A 22,285-nucleotide genomic window follows, 5' to 3' on the forward strand; every position below is an offset into this window, starting at 1 on the left:
TGGTGCAATTCAGGATTCTGATGCTATAACACAGTATTTAGGACCTCTCTCTGAAACTACTTGCCAAAGGTGAATAGCAGTTCCTGAAACAGCTGAAAGTGGAAAGGGCAAAACAGTATGCATACCTGTTGCAGACATCTAGGCAAAATTTAAGGCAAATTACCTCAGAAAGAAAAAACTATATATTCCTGAATTTCTGTTAATCTTCRTAGGTGTGTATTGGGATACAAAGCTTAAAGCAACAGTTTACTTTAAATTTTTTTTCTGATAAAGCACAGAGCAGTAAAGTTAAGTCTGTAAAGACTGGACAAAATAATCCTGTGGAGATTTATTGCTAATACAACCACTTAACCTAAATAGCAGCACCGTATATGCTGGATATTACAACTGATTTTTTAGTACTATAATGACTTCCTAGCATTGCAGGTTGCATTATTACTCCATCCAAGAAAAGCAATCCTTTCTTAGTGCTGTAGAAAAGTCAACTTGAGTAACATTACTAACATTTATTAGAACTCCTACCAGCTTAATGCATGAGGCTCTGCTGGAGTTACAGCTGGCAGAGTTGTGCACTCTTGACCCTTGAGTAAGGACAAAGATCATTCATTTTTCTTTAGGCTTTTGTCTGAATGACATGAAAATGGGAAATTTAATTGTAAGGAAAAAAAAATGAGCCCTGTCATCGACGTGCGTACATTCTATTCAACCATATTCTCCTGAAGAAATGGAAGAGAATTATTGTAATGTTCTGATTCAAGTCCGCAAATGCAACCTGTCTATAAACACATTGGTTTTATAACTAGCATCCAGTTATGAGTGCAAAAATTGGCTGGGAACTTCAACAGAACATCATTCATTTTTTTCATTAGTTTGATGGTCCCATTTTCTCTGTTTATTTGCATATTTTTTAGGGCTTTTGCTTTAATGGTCCATTGGCACTGAGATCTGGCCTTAGGATTTTTTTTTTTTTTTTTTTGAGAGATAATTAAATGCTTTCTATTCTCAAATGCTTACATTATTTTATATCAGAATGATTCGTGTGCAAGAAATACTAAAATATGCAGGATGACAACTCTAAGTTGCAGGCAGGCACTATATCTCACAGCTTCCAAAACTCACAGATTAGTATTTTATGTTTAAATTTTACAATCAGTTGAAGCCAGCATAGCATGCCAGCTGCTCCTGAGAGAGGTGGAACTGATTTCCCTACCACGTCCAGAAATCTGCTCCTGGACCCTCCCTCATGCTAACATTGAAACTCACACATCAAGCCAAATTAGAAAATTGATCTGGCAGAAGCCTATCCCTCCAAAAAATAAACAAGACCAGTTTCTAGTTTTCAGTCAGCTCAAGGAATGGATCTGGTTCACTGCACGGGTGCATCAAGTGAGTGCCAGATCAAGGGAATAAGAAAGTTTAGCCAGACGGGGAGCAAGCAGAACGGGTTAAACTAATCAGGAAACTGCAGTGTTTGTTTCTGTTCATATTTCTCTCTTTACACACTTGAGAAAAAGAATGAAACAGATTGATATTTGCTGCTGAGATGCTTCAAAATTTGGATTTATTTTAGTTTCTGTGAGGTTACTTTTTGGTTTGGGGACAAAGAAAAGCCACTGGGTTTATACCTTTACAGAAACTTCTACAGAAGTCTCTCAATTACAAAACTTGTCAGTAAAAGGAAAATAGAAAATATTGGTCATAAACCTAAAAAAAAATGTTTGGACATATTTTACAGGTTTAGTATGTGAACACTGACTGGCATTTAATTTTACTAATTTGGTTGTTGTAACACAAGAGTAAACAATGCCATGAATCTTCTCTTTGTTCCTTTAGCTGTTCTGATATTTGATGTCAGGCGTTCTTCATGGCAATCTATCTGTATTTTTTTCCATCAGAAAACATTTTTATTCTCCAGAAAAAAAAGAAAATCTAACACGAAAATCAACGATTCCTTAGCAATACCTATGAATATCTTTTGTATCACCATGTAGTAGTAGGCTAGTGTATAAACACTATTTCAGTATGACTGGGTGGCAAAATTGGTTCTGATTCCATGGGTTCTCTTTGGTTTAACTATTATCAGTTAAAACAGAAAATATGAACCTCTATTCAAAGCAGCAGCTTTGTTCTGAAATATCCTATCACCCAATCTACACTCTATTTTACTTTTGCTGTAAGAGAAATTCAAGTTAATTTTTAAGCACTATTCTAACCAGACCTAATTGCATGGTTCAGCTGGGTGGACACCAGTCTGCCCCATGGGTTACATTAGCTTTTAAAACCAGGCAACGAGGATATGCTTCCAGAATACAAATTCATCCCACAACTTCTAAGTGGCTAAGACTCAAAAACCTGCCTATTTCTCCCTTAAGGAGAAAATAAATTGGGTAAAGATGTAGACTCAGCAAATTCATAGCCTTTGCCTCTTAATTTGCAATATGACACAGTTCCTAGAATGTGTGTTTTCAGTCTACTTTTGGACCGGGACAGTGAAATAGAAAGAATTTCACTCGCTAGAAGCACAAAGAAACAGCTCATGAGGAAATACAGCTCATCTCGGAGACTACATAACTATTCCAACACAGTCTCTCCTACAGCAATCTTTTTGTAACCCTCACAATCAAATCTTAGAAAGGAGGGGAATAAGCGCAAGATGTGGGCAGCAAATTGGTGATGAAAATAAGAATATAACTGCTCATACAATCTTTCATTAAACACAGACATTCCTTAAGGTAGATGTATCAGGAACAAGTAACCTATCTCTTTCTGGACACACATATGGACAAAATCTTCAGCATGCATCTGTGTGACTGTACTAGTCACGCTGGCCTCATGTTGTCCTTGGTAAGCAAACATGTGATCTCTGCTGCTGTGTGATAGTGATGAATCCTGAAAAAGAGCTGTGTTCCCACAAGAGATCTGGCTAGTGTTGTGCATGAAGGGATCTGACAGCTGCAAATGTTTCCCTCACATGGTTATCGACAGAGCAGAGTCTTACTGGCAAGACATAGAGCAAAAATGAGAAGCAAGGTCTTTTCATAGGAGGCTTCTCTCCAAACACAAGTCAGCAATATTGCCTGAGTCACAAGGAAACAGCATCATTGTTGTGTACTCAGTGTTTGATAGACTTGATACAAAATCTGGATTTCAGATGCAAAGCTTACACGGGCCAATCCACATCAGCTTTTTTTGTTCACACAAGGTACATGCTTTCGAAGTGCACCTCCTGACTGTCCCAATTTACCATGCCTTGGTTCACATCATGAATAGACYTTTGAGCTCACAAACTGTGCTCCTTTCAGATATAACAAAACCAGAATATGCTCAGAAGCAAAGCAGATTCATTTGAACTGCTAATGGATATTCAGCCCATGGTTCAGAACATAGCTCAAAGTCAGTCTCCTAACAAGTGGACAGTGGGGAGGCTGAGTGTTCAGCATCAATAAACAGAAGTCTTCTCCCATTATGGTCATAGTCTTTGCTATGGCAGAAACAACCAAATATCAGTTTCATACGTTTTCCTCAATCGGTTTTGAATTTTACTCAAGTGTTCAATAGAGGTCATATTTCACATTATGTGTATCAGTCGGTCTTCTATAAACACATCACGCATTATATGCAACCCAAAAATTCAAGTTTTTTTGTTTTAATCAAGTAGCATAAAGCACRGGACCAAAATTATGACTCATCACACATTTCTTTGCATGTGGTATCCATAACTCAGCTGTAAAAGCTCTACTTTCAAGAGTGTACTTTATGTTATTTTTGATGTTTGCAGTTGCCTACCCAGAGCAGCAAGGAAGTAAAACAAGTATTTTGCATGGAAATCTTCCTTAATGAACTTTTTTCAGTTTGAAGGTGAATGTGCACATACACACACAAACACTTAAATTCTTTGTTTTCTTCTATTAATAGGAAAGCTTTTTTTTCCCCTTTTAAGCTCTTCCCACAGACTGCGACACTGAGCTTTTATAACACTAGTCTGAGTCCTATCCTGTTATTTTCATGTCCCAGACTGAATTTCTCCATTCAGTTTGTCACAGTTGCCTAGTTCTATGTCTGTCCTTTGCCAAGAGCCTCCTAGTTCTGCAATCTTGTGTAGAAAAAGCAAAAAGAAATGCACAACACTCAATTTTGCAATTCTTTTAGTCTTCCTGGCAATACTGTTAATAAGAAGAGCTAAGAAAGAAGATGAAATATGTGTGGGTTTCTGCTCATGGACATTCAAGTGCATGAAGCAACAAACAATAAATAACAATAAAAAGGAATAAAAAAGCTAAAAAATTCTCCACCTAAATTGTACCTGGTCAATATAGAATTACAAGTAATGATAACATAAGCATAGCAATGATGTCTGCTTTTTATAAATGCTTTTCAAAATAGTTCTGTGAAAGGCAAACATTCTCTTTCTTCTTTCACTTATTCGGTTTTCTATGTATTGCCAGAAAGGCCACTTCCCAGAAGTATTACATGTGCCCCTCAATAGTAAATTCCACGATTCTAAAAGCTCGTATTCTAAAAAAAGAATTGGAATATACTTCAGGAAAAAGTGGGACTCAATGATTTCCATCCAGAGTCTATTTTTTCAGAATCCTTTTCTTAATTCCCTCTTCCGGGTCAAGGGAGGGAGGAGGGGTGAAGAAATTGGTCACTATCAGCACTTAAGAAATTCAGAATTCATGTACTGGAGGAGCTTTACAGACAGARTGACTAATAACTTAGTCAATGATTCTTACTCTTGAACCCAACCTTATGAGGTGTTAGCATGTTAGCTTCTTTAGAAAGAGCTATCATCTTAAGAAATACATGACTGGGAAGGATTATCTAGACACARTCTCTGGAAATTAAGTTGCAAATATGAAGTCCAGAAGTTACTTGCCAAGCATCAACTCTTGTCTTCATTTTAGCTCCACAAACACTACAAGTCACATAAAATATTCCAGCAGCTTTTTAAAAAATTGAAGCACCTAACCACACAAATATGCTCTTGACATAAATATCCCTGTCGTACCAAGGATACTGCTAATGTCCTAGATTCCTGCAACAGCAGGGAATTTGTTAATAAGTGTCCTGATGTGTGCAGAAATCAGGAACAGATGGGYTGACCACCTCACCTCAGAGAGCCAACTGGTTTTCCTGTGTATTTGGCAATTTTCTTTAAAGGTACTCTGCTAATCTTCCACAATATGAAAACATTAAACAGCTTGAGGATTTGGGATAGCATGAGTATGGGGAATACGTTTTCCCTGGAAGCCCCTTCATCTCCCTTTTGCTAAATCTTTTCTCCACACTTATAACAAAAGAGCATAACTCATTGAAGAGAGGGAGCTTATAAATAAGAGAACACTTATTTCCTAAAAATTGTACTCACTGGACGCGAGTTACTTGTGTTGCACTTGAACCCCATCACTCTGAGGCCAGACCCTGGCACAGTTGTGGCACAACCAGCAGGAGCAAACAATGCAGAATAGCAGATTGTTGTTTTTTTTATATGTGAACACTTTGTAGATGCAATGATCTAGCACACTGAGTGGCMTACCACGGTGAAATCAGATCTGTAGTTCCACTTTCAGGAACCAGGGCAGCTCAGCTTGATATAATTTTTTCTGAGCAGCCCATACACATTACAAAGAAACTTCTACCAAATAAATCTGCATTCGTGTTTTGACCTCCTATGCACTTGCAGGATGAAAAGCATTGTAAAATCTAATTTCAGATGTAGAGCTATGAATGGTATGTCAAAACACTCTTGTCAAATAGATAAGAAACAATAATTATAGAAACGGCTAAACTCTTAAAAATTGAAGGGTTAAAGGGAGCAAAGCATAAATTAGCAAAGAGGCTCAGAGGCGAATAGTCACAGCTTTTTACTTGTAACTTTTTCAAGGGGTACAATTTTTAAAGATACCTTAGTGAATTAGGAATCTAGTCTCCATTACAGATAGAAGTTCTTTAAAAATATTATGTGAGATCTCAAATGTGTGCATGTGAAGGAAACTTCTGTGTTTTCCCTACCTGATCGAAGATCTGTTGGTTCCTTCTAAAGTTAAAGAGATTTCAGATCTTCAAACAATTTTAACAGTTATTGCTAACTACTGTACAATATTTTTATTACTATAGTGTACAGTAAGGTAAAAATATGTAAATAACCCCGAAGGTCAAGTACTACTAAAGGAATGAATTGCAATTATTTTTCCCATATTTTTTCATTAAATTAGGATATGCTAAAAGCACTCCATGTACTCTCATAATTATCAGTAATAACACAGAAACTAATGCATTCCTGCAATTTACAGTCCATTACTTGTAGATTTGTCATTTGTTATTTCCATCTACAAAAAGAAGTTGAGTATTTTGGTGTTGAAGCAAGACTATATCAGCACAAATAAAGCAATTACTGAATCCCAAATACTGTAAAGAACAGTATTTTTTTTTCAAAGAGGTCTCAAAGATTTTTTGTGACTTCCTCCACTTTCTAAACAGAAGAGAAAGCTCAGTGCTGTATATACAAAATAATACACAAACAAAAATTTTCTATTCCTCAAAATCCAAAGTCTATTTCTTATTAMCAAGACGTTCCAGAAGCCAAAAAAGTTGCAACATACTTGTTACAGCGAGATGATATCAGCATTAACCTTATGGAAAGGACTGCAAATCTTTATTTGAAAAWATTGGGAAAGAATTTGAGACCCACTCACTTAAATAAAACAGAAACCAAAAAACAAAATAAAACAAACGCACATAAGATGTAGTGCTGTACTATCAGACATAAGATGTAGTGCTGAACTATCAGTTTGCTATTAACTGGTTACACAAAGAAATGTTTTAAATAGATTTCCACAATCTGGACTTATTCTTTAATAAACATATGAACTCTATAATTGCTCGCTTTTAGGATATTAAAAAAAAAAAACTTTAGGAAGCACATACATTTAGTTATTTATCAAAACAATCTAGATACTGACACCATAGGAAAAAAAATGAACTGTTCTAGTTCAGCAGACCCGACCTAAACTGCACAAGAAAATCTCTGGGGCAATGAAAAATAAGAATGCTAATTTAGTTCTAATGCATGAGAGCTATTTACATTTTAATAAGTCATAGCCAACAAGACAGACAATTCCTTGTTGTATTGACAAACTAACTAATAATTCTAAAAGTTCAAGCAAACATTTTAAATTAATGTCCCAACACATTTTAACTCAAGCCTTCTTAAAAAGCCTTAGTCTCACTAACTACAAGAAAAACACACCTGGAACACTGTTGCAGATGTGAAGCCAAACTTCCAGATTTATGGCTCTCATGAAGCATGACAACATGGGCTCTAAACTCAGAATGCAAAAGATACTTCTAGGATTCAGACTCTCTCCCAGGTATAAAGGAAAAAGAGATCATGTCTAGCACCTTCCAAGTACTCCAGCACCAAGAGGTACTTACAAGTATGTATATCTTTAGATAATTTACATGACAGTTTTGCTTTCAAGAAACAAAAGTCAATAACTGGAAATGCAATGACCATATTGTTTGTTAAATATCACAGAACTTCTGCATTCTGGACTAAAATTAAGACTATGACCTCTTATAAACATTTCTCTGTGTGTGTGCGCATGTACTTGTACACATAAATGTGCTACATGTGATACCTTTATTTTCATTTTATTTTCTAATCAGTTCTGYTTTATTCAAGTCTCCATAAGTGATAATCAGCTATTGCCCTCTTCAAGACAAATGAGAGGAAGGAAAGACAGACAAGGGTAGTCAGGGTCCAAGCGTAAGTTATAAACCAGTGATAATACAGTGAAACAAAAAAGTATCACAGAACAGCTGCGRTGGGAAAGGACCCCTGGAGATCATCTASTCCACCCACCCCTGCTCAAGCAGGGTCACCTACAGCATGTGCCCAGCACTGAGCCCAGATGGCTTTAGAGTATYGCCAGGTATAGCGAATCCACGAGCTCTCTAAGCAACATAATGGAGTGCTCAGACCTCACAGTTAAAAAGGTTTTCCTCAGGTTCAGACAGAACATCCTTTCGTGCCTGTTGCCTCTTGTCCTACTGTTGTCCTAGCGTAGTCCCACTGAAACACTGAAAAGATTGTGCTTCATCTCCTGTATACTCTCCCGTCAGATACTTGTACACTCTGATAAGCTTCCTTCTGAGTCTTCTCTTCTCCAAGCCAAACAGGTCCATTTCTCTCAGCCTTTCCTCATATGCCAGATACTCCATCCTCTCAATCATTTTAGCAGCCCTTTGCTGGACTCACTCCAGTAGCTCTGTGCCTCACTTGTACCAGGATGCTCAGAACTGCACACACTACCCCAGTTGCATCCCCACCAAGTCTGAGTAGATGAGAAGCATCATCTCCTTTAACCTGCTCGCAAAGCTCTTCCTAACGCAGCCCAGGGTTCCAACCATTGGCCTTCTTGGCCACAAAGCACATTGCTGGCTCATGGTCACCTTGTCCACCAGGACTCTCAAGTCCTTCTTTGCAAAGCTGTTCTCCAGCAGGTCAACCCTCACCCAGTACTGGTACATGGGGTTATTTCATCTTTTATTTGGTTTCAAAGAATCAAATTAGAAACTATCATGAAAAAAATCCTGAATATGTTATATTAAAAATATTTATTTTTCTTCATAAAGGTGCATATGAATTATTTTTAATTCTGTACCTTATGTTACAATGAACAGATCACAGTCATCACTATCCATGTGAACAGTCAAAAGCTATAGAAGTTGACAGTGACTTCATGATATAAAAGCAACATAGAGCGTAGAGGAAAATAACACAAATGAACTATTGTGTAATAAAGAAGGCATTTGCAGAAGAAAACAGACACAATAAGCCCACCTGCTGAAGGTCCAGTGTAATGGTCACATAATGATATTCGATCCCATTCTGGATACTAGGGCTTTGCCACCAAGTGTTCTTGCCATCAATTGCATTTGTTATTGGATGTCGTTCTGTTAAGAGCATTAGAAACACATAAAATAAACATAATTCAGTATTGTTAGGTGATCTAAATGGCTTTAGTTTAAATATCTAGATTAAAAGTAATTATAGGACTAATGAGGTACCAGAGTAACATAAAAAACAGGAAATTTATTTTTCTTTTACTCTTGGGTTGCAGTCTTGGGCTTACTATTACTATGATATTCACCTTATGTTAACTGATTTTGGTTAGGATCCCAAAGGCGATTCAGAACACCTAATTAAACGCACTCAGAGGCCACATTTATTGTGTAGAAAATGTAGGTATTTAAATCAAATGGTACGAGCACTTCCTGTGATTTTCCAAGCMAAAAAAATTTAACTACTGTGAAATCACCAGACGTCTAAATTTTGCAATGCACACAACGTATCAGGAACCTGAGATCTGGCTTTCAGGAAAACCAGAAGTACAGTAATACTGGTACTTGAATTTCTAAGCCATTTCTATGAATACAAGACAATAATGCAGAAATTACTACAGAGTATACTTCTCAACAAGAAAATATTCTGACTGATGGAAGTGCATACAAAGATAGTTCCCTTGGGAACAGACCATCAGATCAAAGTCCAAGAGGCATTATTTTTCACATCCATGTTTACTCTGTGTTAGCATTCCTAATAAATCCAGAGTATCAAGAATAGATAAATTTATCTATAGCATGAAACTTTTCATAGATTTCAACATGAAAATATTATTAATATTACAGTGAAATGCTATATTTTTTACGTTACTTAGACTGCATTTACTCAAATCTCTAGATTTTTTTTTTTTTTTTTTGGCCAATTCTTGCTTTTCTTCTGTGTAAACTGAAGGATACAATAACCACATTTTTAAGGGATACAGAGGTTCTAGTCTTACATATTTTGACGTCTGTAATTGCCTAAAGCAAGGGGGAAATAACTGAAAATTAATTCAAAAATAGTAAGCTCTTTGACCCATGTTCTGTTTGCAAGAGTAAGAGAATTACAAAAAGGCATGAGAAACTGAAAAGACAAATTTTCTTTATAAGAAACTGAAATACACTTTATTACTAGGTAGTCCTACAATTCCAAGRAATTCATGAACTGATTAATTTACTTGATATTCTATTATTTAAATCAACTAACCAGATTGATATTCTTTCTATCTCTATTACTTACTACATCAGCCACCTGTGGAGGATAGGAGTGCTAGCTCATTAAGGAAAGCCATAATGTCTGAACATATTTAAAGATACAATTAAAGTGCTTTGTGGGAGTGAGGAAAGACATTAACTCTCAAAATTGAAAATACCAAAAAAAAAAAAAAATTTAAATATCAGATTCATTATTAAGCATTAGTAGGCACCCACATTTGCAATATAGTATACTGGTGGTGTAAGTGRCACTATTGGCAGCACCTTTATACTGAAGAGAAAAACAAAGAAAACACCCACATTTTACATTTCGTCAATTCTCACAGCTCTGATCATCTTTACAAATCTTGACTTTGAATGAGTACTAGCAAAAATCACTTGCAAATCCAACTCAGAGCTTCTCCATGATTTTGACCAGAGCTAATTGGAAATTTTGAGGTAAGTCTCTTCAGCTGAAATCGATATAAAGACACATCATGAGAAGGTGGGCTAGGAGATAGATTAAATGTAGTCACCATTATGAAAGTAATCATAATTAATTTGAAAATACTGATTAATTGCTGGCATATTTTCCCTACTTAAAAAGGAAAAGAAAATAATAGAATACTTGCAAGAAGAACTGGATTGCAAATGCAGTTCAAAAACCAATCTCACTGATGGATGATAAGGGGGAGAACTTACAGAGTGAGACCATCAAATTGTGCTCTTTAATTTGGRCTCACATGTGATTAACCAGGGAATTTGTGTTCATTTCCTACTACAGTAATTAAGGGGAGGAACAGCAGACTCACATGTTCCAGGGGGAACATTTAAAGTCTGGTTACATTACATGGCTCTCTTATTAATGAGCYATCTCTATTTAAATAAAGCCCTTCCTTCTGCCAAATGAACGTTTCAAAACTTTAAAATAAGAAGTGGCTGGCAGTGAAAGACCAGCCATTTTGAAGCCAGGCAGATTAAATTTTATATGAGCAGAAGAAAGTACAGGTAGAAAGCATTCAAATCATTCATATATGAGTGTGTATATATATCTATGTATATGTACACATACATATACCTATATAAAAATGAGTCCATGCTACCTGGTATCATAGAGAGGACATTGGGATGAAGCTCCATTACAAATTTTCTTTATGAATTAAATAAACTTAAAGAAAGAAAAAAAAAAAGAGAAAACTTGCATTCTGCTTTAAAAATCCATCTATAAAGATAGAATCTATTGTACAGTGTTTCTGCCAGCCTAAATGTTTCTGAAAAGCCCTGAAAGCTTCTCCAAATGACAGCTACTATAATGTAACATATATCTGAACGCTTATATCTTTAAAAAAAATATCATATGACCTTTCATCAGAAGGCAGTGGTTATTATAATTAAAGAAGACATCAAAATCTGGAAAACTGTCTTGGGAAAAAAGCAGCTTTCAACTGAGTTCAGAAAATGATGTAGTCTATACTCAGGCAATTATAATTAGCTGTCCAAATTCAGGATGGGGAACAACTGAAAAAGTAGTCATTTGGCATAAAAGCATCTGGGGATTATAATGGAACACTGGCTAAACATCTCTAAATAGTGTCACATCATTAGAAAGGCAAATATCTAAGTGGAATGTATAAACAGGAATATAATCTGTCCATTCTGAAGCAAACCTTCATCTCTATTCAGTGCTGTTAAGCACTCAGGTGAACTTTCATAACAATTAAAACCTCTACAGAGAATTCATAGAAATGGCATTTGCATAATTAAGAGTTCTAGAAAACACAACCTGTGAGGAGAATGAAAGTGGTAACTTAAAGTAGAAAGCAGATGGAGCCCACGAACAACTCTCAACTAAATAAAAGATTTTTGTGAAGAGAATTGGATTAATCTACTCCTTGTATTGACTGGGGTCAGGGTAAAAGACAACATAATTGAATTTCAGCATGGAAGACACAGATCCACTATTAGTAGGGCTTAAAAAAATCTTTGTAAGAAGAATTGTAGGATAGATGGCCTAGAAAGGAAATTTCTAAGGACAGGTTAGACAAAATTCTGTCTGAAAGGATACAGCCATAGCTGTATCATCCTCTCTGTTCAAACTCTGTGTTCATCGTCTGTGGAGCTCRTGGATAGATTAGATGCCTTTACTTTTTTGTGGCTCTAACTATGTGCAGCAGTGAAGCATAAATAGATATGAGATAGATTTTACAAGGAAACGAACAAAAAATAAGAAATTGTCTTTATGATTTAGAGCCTTAGCCTTTTGCATCCATGCATATCTTCTGTTAAAAGCCATATCAAATGGTAGAGCCATTATTCTACCATTTACAATGCTAATGTACCCCCACAAACACATACAAAAATGGGAAAGTTAATGCTATTTACATCTTTCACTGAAAGGCCATATATGCACAGTCATTTTTTAATTCTAATCTTTCTTACTAAACTTACTTACTATACTTAAAGGAAGATAACAAACTCATACACGGAAACTGATTTTGTTTGTCATGAGTCTACTAGGCACTGTTAGCACAGACCAGTTTTAACAAAAATGGAATAAGCAATTAAACCATGTAGTGTTTCATTATCTTATCTGTTTTTGCTGATTCAGTGAAACTGAATTAATATCAAACTAATAAAAATAGTCCAGAACACGCTAAAGCAAAACTGGAGTTAGCTCTAAGCTGAAATTTCAGATGTTAATTAGACTTGTTAAAACACTCAAGTTCCCCACATAGATACGAACGTAAAAATAAACTGCTTTTGAGTCACAGTGATCATACTAAGAGAATTCAACAACAGCTACGGATACCTAGCTCTCCTAAATTTGMATTTAGTTGCTCCACTTTAAGTTTCCAAATTAGAAGCTTTTGTTTGAGGCATATACTCAACAGATAACAGACTTGAAAAAAGTGATTAAATGTAGACATGTAACCTAATTTAAAAAGAACAAGACAGATGTTTCATATGATCTATATTTTTGGTTTTTTAATCTGTCCCCCACAACCAATCAGTTGGTCTTAAAATCCCAGAATAATAAGCTTAGAAAAAATATGAACAAAWTGAAAATGGCACACATACGGTGTGGAACCCTGCTCCTTTGATCACAAATACGGCACTGAGGATTCCTTGCAGGTTGTCCAGGAACATGTTCAACAAGCTTGCAGTACATTTCTCGGCCCTTTTCTCCACAGGTAGCATTGGCTGTGATGAGAGCATTAGTAGCCAGGTTCAACACTGCGGGAAACAAGCCTGCAAACAAAATAAAAAGAAATAAAATCATAAACAGAAAGAACAGAAGGGAGAGCAAGACGAATTTAGTAGCACAATCCGAACTTTTGAATGCCCATATGGTATTAAAGCAAAAGGCTTAGCTTTCAGCAATTATAGAAGCCATGGAAATAGAGAAGTACCAAAAACTTTGCTTTGAATCCAGAATTTAGACAGCAGAATAGAACCATTCATAAAGGTAATTTCATCTTCATTCCCCTCTAAAATTTAAATTGGTATCTTCTGGCTGTATCTGAAACAACAGCAGAATGCCATGGGAGAAAGTAAGGTATGGAAACTTTCACAACATTTTAGCRTTATATAATTATTTTCTTTCCATAACTAAGCTATTTATCTTGTGTTCCTACCCAAGTGGACACTTAATCACTGTATGAAATTAGCTTTGGCACCTCTTCTCTGTTTACATCTTCATGGAAGAGCTCTTTCTTCACAGATTGGATCACTTATAATACCATATATTACTGTTCCATTTAGGACTTCATCATCACCCTTCTCATGAGAACAGCAGAGCAACTCCGCAGCAGCATGAATGGCACGTGTGTGTCTGGTTTGCTTCCTACCACCTTTTCATCAAGAAGTGGATAATATAATAGAGGATTGCCTCTTTTATAGCAGTACTGTCATTGTTTTTTCAAATGCACATACTACTTGATACATTATGGTCCTCATTCAGCACAGCACCTAAGCATGTGTCTGAGTGCTTGGCTGAACTAAGTTCTGTGTAGCAGTAAGCTATAAAGATTATAAACCACATGAGGAATAATCATTAAGTTAAGTCTACTCTCCTTCCATGCCATGATAAGATTTATCCATAAAGAGAAATCAATGTGATGGGCTGAATGTATACATTAACCTTTCACACTGGAAATCAATCACTCTTGCAWCTTTAAAAATATAATTTGTCATGACTACTGGTTAAACCAAAAGAACAACAACAAGAAAAACCTTCAGACCACCTTCAGATTTATTTCATGACAATTTCTACCAGTCCAAACCCACCTTTGTCTAATTCAAACAGCTTATAATCCTATTGTATTAGTCTAACTTTAAGATAAGGCTTTAACCAAAAGTGATTTTGCWATTCTTGTACATTTATACAGTTTTCTGATAATTATTTTCCTTTCCTCCTCCATAGATAGAGTTTTACAATACTACTCAACTGATTCCTTTTGATCCTTTTAACTCCATCTCCTCATTGTTGCTGCAATTAACCAGTATGACATTTAATTACCAAGCTTGGTGGTCATGGCACTGCTGTCCTCTGACATTTGAAGTTAGTGACTCTTATGCTCACTTTAAAGCCATGTTAAACATACTGCTTGTGCAAGGCAACCAATTAGCTACTAACCTGTCCAATTTGTATAGTCAGTCAATAGTTGAGATTTTATTGATTTTGTAGCTTGCTTCTCCTTTATAGATTACATTTTATTTTCATTGCATTTTAAAATCTGTGATTATTCTTGCTGTATTTTTATTGAAAGCATCCAGCGATATTTACCACTTTCTACAACAGGGGCATACAGTAAAACCTGTGTAAGCATTAGCAGCACAGATGAATTGTTAATAGCTATGCAGCTTCCTTTGATGATTTATAGCCTCATTGTTCTCCTTTTAGGCTGTAAAATTAATAGTATAAAAGCCAGTAATCATTTAGTCCTAAGCAGAGTCTGGCATTCGTTTTGGAGTGCAGCAGCTCCCTTCTTCAAAGGGAGCCTGGTGTAAAGTGAACAAAATGATCCTTCATGAAATGAATTACACTACACTGCAAAAAGAAAATAAATCCTTTAAAAAAAAAAAAAAGCCAGTGGAAAAGGTGTAAAAGAGAACAGGAAAACTGCAGATTCATGATTCACAAAAATAGTAAATGCATAACCATTAAATGCCTATATGCATATATCAAGTTTTACGTCAAGTTTTAAATTTAAGACGCTTGCATAACTTAAGAGTACTTAATATATCAGTTAGACCATAAATTCACTCTCTGATAACCTTCATAAACACCGTGCATCTTGGGCAAAAGTTAAGTCTATAGCCTTGCACATAATCAGCACGAGCACAAGCAAGTAACCAGCATTAAAGTTTATGACCAACCAGTAAAGCCCCATCATGGCAGAAGGCCCAAGCAAGATGGGCGAGGGCCATATGCCCATGGAGCCCATGGAAGAACATAGGCAGTCACCAACTACATCTGTTTTCAAGGAAAGTTAAATTTATATCAACATATAGGGSTTTGAAGGCTGGTCTTGGTGTTAGATAGAAAGCTACGCCAGCTGAGTGGTTTAACTGGCTATGTCCCAGTTGAATGATCCACTGGTGGTGTAAATGTTTCTCCCTCAGCTCATCAAAAGAGTGGGAATGCCTCCCTTCATTAGCTAAACCTGCATGGGCAGAGTATATATGTGGCTCAACCTAACMTAGGATATAAAAAGTGATGAACTAATGGAGAATTTCAAAGAGAGCAATGGGCTTGAGCTCATTTCAGCCCCTGGTGAAACCGCACAGGTCCCCCTGTGACTGGGGATACCCGGTGTTGTGACAGTGAGCAGTTCATAGAGATTGCTAATGCAGACCACATTTGTGTTGTGATTCAACACCATTGCAATCGCTACACTTTGCCAAGTGTAACTTACACTTGCAATGTGATTTCAGTACATTGCTCTATCACTCTGATAAATCAAAAATCCTGTATAATGTCCTTTGTGACTGAGCCTGGAAATCCTTACCACATCACTCAGAATGAAGTCTATACTATCAGTGATGTTAATCTATTCAAAGCAAAAGAGTAGACACAACTGAAATCACAGCTGGAAGCCAACAGAAATTCTACTCTACCACAATACAGAAGGGTCTTATGATGCATCAGCTGCTTTCTGTATAACTTTTCTCTCTGTGCCAGTCTGCAGGTTTTCCTAGAGGTTCCGAGGAATGAAGGCAAGGGAATGAATGTAGCTCTCCAGCAGCCACAGAAGGATGGACAACCTGCTTTGTGTAGCCCAAAACAAGGCTCGGCTTTTAAAGAACAATTTATGTTTAAGATTAGTGGAACACAATGCTTTTCCTATTGCTGTCTAGCAATTAATATATACAATACAGTATATGCAAGATGGCTTGTAATTGGGCAGTGGCTTTTGTGGGTTTAGTTGAAATCCTGGTTTAAATGTTTAAAAGGGTAATGATAATTCCCATGATAATGCAAAGGGGATCAATAAAGCTTACACACACACACACACACACACACACACAGACAAAGGAACTTGCTCTTACCAATAATGAATTATATATGCAGTTAACTGAAATAATTTTAGGAAAAAAACAAAAGATTTTTTTCTACTCCAGTTTTCCATTGCCGCTGTATTACTTCAACAGAGCTTGGTAACAAAGTGGTAAATATCATTTTTTAAGAAGGCTCCTAGGTCAAGATCTGAATATTTGAAATACTAAAATAATGGATACTTGTATCAGTATGAAATACTGAGTCAAGCTGCCTATTACAGAGGTCTCATGAGGGCCACATCTTATCAATACCAGAGATCTTTGTACAAGTTGGCAAGCATTCAGACAGATACAGATTCTCTCAACATGTCTGGATTAACAAACAAATATTGACAAGATTCCTCAAAGGCTTTGAAAGAAACTAAGCTATGAGGACATATGAGGGAAGAACCACTTACAAGATAATTACAACAATAAAAAAAGGAAAATGGGAAATAAAAGTAGAAAAAAACACAGTGATCTCTGCTGAATCCTGATCTGTTCAAGAGTTACATGAGTWACTTAGAAGAGGATAAAAAGTAAGGTGACAGTTTATTGATGGTAGAAATTATTCAGGATAATGAAAATTAAGACAGACTATAAAGACATACCCCTGTGTGGTATGTCTGGGCAATAAAAAGATTAAATACGGTATTGAGGAATGCAAATTAATACACATGGAGAAAACACGGTAGGCTCTACACTAGCTGTTACCACCCTTGGAAGAGTTATTACAGATATTTCAATGAAAATATTAGACTAATAGAATATCATTACATTAGTGGATAAATATGCACAATGACAACTCAAATACTGTACGCAATTCTCCATCTCTCTTCTCCAAAAGAACACGGTAGGACTAAAAAAGTTATCAGCTTCTCAATGTACAAATTAATAGCACATCTTCACACTGCCACTGAGATTAATATGAGCTTTTTGCTAGGAAAAGAACAGGCTAGGAGGTGTATATAATTACATAGATGTATATAAAATTATAAATGGGCTTACCAAGTAAACATTTGGAAGTAAACAAGCTAAGTTTAGACACTCTGTTACAAYACTTCTGGTTCAAAACATTCTAGAGAAGTTGTTTTCTTCTTTGTCTGGGAGTGGGTTGTTTGCTTATAAATGGAAGTGCTTTTCAATATAATAGAAATTAAACTCTAGAATACATCAAAATAAAACTCTATATTTTACTCTATAAAGCTGGAATGGGTTAAAAAGCTATCAGATCAATGCACAGAACGAGAGTTCATCAAGGACTATAAAACATGAAAGGTCTGATGTTCAATTTTCAGCTCAGAACATCCCTAAATCACAGGCTGTTGCAGGGTTTTAGCCAGAGAGATATCACTGGACTCATTCCCTTCCTTAGGGAACTATTTCTGAACCTTTTAAGTATCTAAGATTGGGATAGGCTCAATATTTGTTCTTATATAAACCTGTAGTTGTTGCTGCTAGGACTTACAGCACCTCCAGCCCAACATCATAGTCTATCCAAACTGGAAAACAAACTGGAACCTTAGTTTTGTGTTATTGTAAATGTAATATTTCCCCAGCATTCTTTTTTTTTCTTTCTTTCTTTCTTTCTTTCTTTTCTGCTGGCCATTACCCTCTATACTATTTCACACTATTACCTTACATCCACAGAGGTCTCATTAACGGCTACTGACCCTATAGATCCTCAGAGCAGTCTCCAAGATTTGTGATTTCCTTGCAGTTTTCTGCAAAGCAGAATTACCTAATTCATTTTCTTTTTATGTTTTCCTGCAACTCGCTGCRTAAGGGAACATAACAACCTTGTTTCAAATGTTTTCTTTTATGTACTTTTCAGATTTCCTCACAAACCTCCAGCTCATAAAAAGCTCAATGAGTATCAGTGGAATAAATACCACCAATGAGATATGTGGCATCCTGCCCTACTTTGTCATGCCCTATTACCTCCTTCTCTGCCAAACTGACAGATTTGCCACATGCTTTACTGCAATTGTTGAGGTCAGCAGAAGCACATGAGCTGCCCAAGTATCTTGTACAAGACATTTTCATAAAACCTGTCAGCTGTTGAATTCACTCTCATTCTCCCTCTCTCTCCACCCAAATAGTCCTATTTGACTGACCTTCAGACCATGCTGCAAGACCTAACTGATTTCCCTAGCTGAGAGAGGATGGAAGGATTCTAGTGGGAAATCAAAGATATTAACTGCAGCTGCTGAATGGTGATTACAGGTTCGTTATGAAGTGGGGACAGTCACTGGACAAAGCTACTTCTAAATTGTGTCAAGGAGCAACTACAGAAAAGAGGGATACTGAGGACAGATACGAATCTGAACAAAATAAATACTTTTCATGTGAGTCTTCTCAGCAATTCTGAGTCTTACATTTTCCTTTTTCCACCTTTATATAACCTTTACATGGAAATTGAATGTAAAATTATTGCAATATCCTAACAGTATTGCAAATACTATTTGAATCATCAGCATCCTACATCTCCAGACCAGCTGGTAGGCTACATCATGCTAAAAGAGAGACTCCAGTACCAGAATGGAAGYCAGCATCACAAGGGAAGAACCAAACCAAGATTATAACCTCTGGTAGACCACTGTCAGTGCATGATAGAAGTAGCGGCCACCTTGAGTGAGAAACAAGAAAATATTAGTTAGAGACAGGAGATGGAAGATATTAGCATCAATCTCTGCATGAGGAGAAATGATGGCCCTGTCTAACTGTGTGGGGCAGACTGAGAAGGAAAGAAGAAAATGTGAGCAGAAAGACCACGGCAATTAGATGCTGGAAGAATGTTCTACATCATTTCCCCTTGACAGATAATGGGTGGCATAGGAAATCTAGCATTCAGTTTTATTTAATATCTAGATTGTGATTACAATGGAACATCGGTAAGATCACTGTCCCATTTTAATGAGGGTAAAATTAATATAAATAACAAGAGTCTCTGCACACATGTGCAAGATSTTAACTTAGAAAAATCACAATTGTCTTTGTGATAGTATTCTTAAAAGGCTTCCAAGATAGAAGATGACTTTTGTTTTACTAGCTTTAGGACTTCCTTTGCTCCTATTAAAACATTGAGACTGAGAAAATATTTTTCCCCTTCAAAGAAAGCTCTTTTAAACCAACATTCTCTTCCCTCTTCTGAAGAGACCAATATTTGCCACTGTATTTCCTTCAGTCTTCTCAAAATATCCCTAGTGTCTTCAAAGGAGCAAATAAATCAGCCTGCTTAAAAACGTCTAACTTTTCAAGCCAACCATGCTAGTCTATAGAGTACTTTGAAATGTTCATGCAATCAAGCAGAGCTGTTTGCCACTGAGTTTGTGTTAAAAAGACAAAAGTGAACATGTCAATTTTAGATGTTCTAAGAAATGTCAGCAGCAAAAGAGATGCTTGCCTGCTGTAGTACTAAGCTACACTCACTGTGTGGGAACACAGTGGGGAGAAAAAACTGGGACAAAACAAAACGTTGCAGTGAAGAATAGTTTCCAGCTGTGCACCACAGGGAGTAACTTAATGCACTCTATCCACAATGTAGATGAAGACTTTTATACAAGTAGAAAATAAGTCCAATTTGAAGAAATAGCTATCCAGACACAACAGAGCTCACAGACTGGAAAAATTGACACTATGCCCATTTGTCCAAAGGAAAACAAAATTGAAAAGTAAATGCTTCAGTCCCCATTTATGTCTGTCGCTGTAAGATGTTGTACAAATAGTAATATTGCATAGCCCTTTTTCCTTCAGATGGAAGTGGGGTTGTATTTTCAGGTGTTGGGTAGTTTGCTTTTATTTTTGAGTAAATTTCTTTCTTCATACTGAGGAACATTACACACCCTCTCACAAATATTTAACTTCAAGATAAGAGACATAGTATAGAATCCTACAAAAAAAAAATTGATAACAAAGCTTCCTATAATCCTTACAAAACAAAAGAGGCATGTAAAAAAGAGGATAAATTGATTATCTAGTAATATTACCTTTGATTTCCATAGCTTTCAACATTCAAAAATCTCTAGGGATATTGCTGATTTTAATGGTAAAATATAGTCAATTTTATAACAGCAAAATATAATCAATTTTACAGATTGGAAACTGGACAAAAATCTCACACTGGTTTATCCCAATACTGTACTGTACAATATGCAAGCATCCTCCTAGTTTTGTAATAGATTCCCATTTCTTAGAGTTGCCATTGAAGGCTGTTTTGCAAAACAAAACAGGAAAAACACAAGTACAAATGAAATCTAATCTCTAGCAGCCATAGCAGAATTCCCATTGATGCCAAAGCAGAAAGATTTAAGAGAAATCCCATTTTCAAAAGTAGTCACATGCCCAAGCTGTGGCAGGTACCCACTAAGACTAAAATCTAAAGTATGCGGAAAATCAAACTCCCCTCGTAATTTTTTGCCATTAAAAAAACTTTGCACGATAGAACAGATTTATCAGTGGGATTTATAGTTCAACTAAAGCACCTACTCTGTTTTCTTCTGAGACCCAATATAATGGACACAAACTGCGTATGTATGTTTGGAAAGCTAAGTGTTAATGGCCCATTAAATAGCATGAGCTTTGTATAAAAGGAACAGAGTTCCACTTATTTTCAAATACACCTTTGCAGTGTGGCAGAAACTGAAAAATGCAAAATTCAGGATGAATAAATACCTTATCTGCAGGAGGAGTGTKGTAGCCCCACTTTTTATGGTTATTCACTTGTACTAATCAGGCACACGGCCTTTATTAAAACCCATGGGACACAATAATATAGTCCTGGTCAGCCAGGCAGGCCTAACAAGAAAAATTAAGAGGACTTCTGAGATGCACCACTGATCTATGGCAAAGGGTACACCACAAGAATCACGTCTCTAAAATCATGTGTCTTCTATTCTTACAAAACCCACATTGGCTTACAATTTCCCCAAGCTGCATGACACAACTGAAAGCTTCCAATTTTGTACAGTTCCCAGATATGGTAATTTTTCAGAAGGCAATACATGTTTGGTTCTCTTCACACATGTATTTCCTCCAGCGACAAAGAGAGAGAGAGATTTGCATGTTCCTCTATCCCAGTTACACCCCACTGATGGAAAAAAAGGATTATGACACTGAATAAAAATTAAAAAAAACAAAATGAGAATTTGTCAAAGATGAGCCTGGAAAAGTGGATCACACACACGATTTAATTCCAACTTCTGCCTTGACAAAGCTGTTGTTTTATACAAGGCAAACCAAAGTGACACATGTAGATACTGAAGAATGTCTGACATACTATTACTTTTTAACTTCAAATGAATGTCCATTGAAGCCACATTGCACAATCAGTTTTAGCGTTATTGTAGCCTTGAGTCTCCAACCCCATCAACTGAAAGGCTGGAAAAAGCTGTGGCCCTTTACAAGACRTGTGCTATGGAGGCTAACAAAAATGACATATCTACCCTTCATAATCCAAAAAAAAAAAAAATCAAACTGAGTTTTACACCATAAAGCAAAGTGCAAATGGCAAATCTGATCACACTACATGTAAGACATTCCTTGCATTTACTTTTACTTCAAAAGGTACAGATGAAAAATGTTTAAATTAAGCTTCAGAACAGGTTGCTTCTATTTCATTTCCAGGCAGTCATTACTCTGAGGCACCTATCAGCTCAGTAAC

The 22,285-nt window shown here is 36.3% G+C and overlaps 1 protein-coding gene across 1 annotated transcript in view; it reads right to left on the reverse strand.

The window, feature by feature from the left end:
* Window positions 1-13,328, reverse strand: part of LAMA2 (laminin subunit alpha 2) — a 253,501-nt gene extending 240,173 nt beyond the window's left edge. The window contains exons 1-2 of the mRNA XM_026039256.1: window positions 13,162-13,328; window positions 8,849-8,961 (exon numbers count right to left, since the gene is read on the reverse strand). Of these exons, the coding sequence (XP_025895041.1) occupies window positions 8,849-8,961; window positions 13,162-13,252 (204 nt within the window). The 5' untranslated portion in view covers window positions 13,253-13,328. The remainder of the gene's footprint in view (window positions 1-8,848; window positions 8,962-13,161) is intronic.
* Between the last annotated feature and the right edge of the window lie 8,957 nt (window positions 13,329-22,285).

The sequence above is a fragment of the Nothoprocta perdicaria genome, unplaced genomic scaffold, assembly GCF_003342845.1.
Source record: "Nothoprocta perdicaria isolate Ctin4 unplaced genomic scaffold, notPer1 scaffold_226, whole genome shotgun sequence".
NCBI lineage: Eukaryota > Metazoa > Chordata > Aves > Tinamiformes > Tinamidae > Nothoprocta > Nothoprocta perdicaria.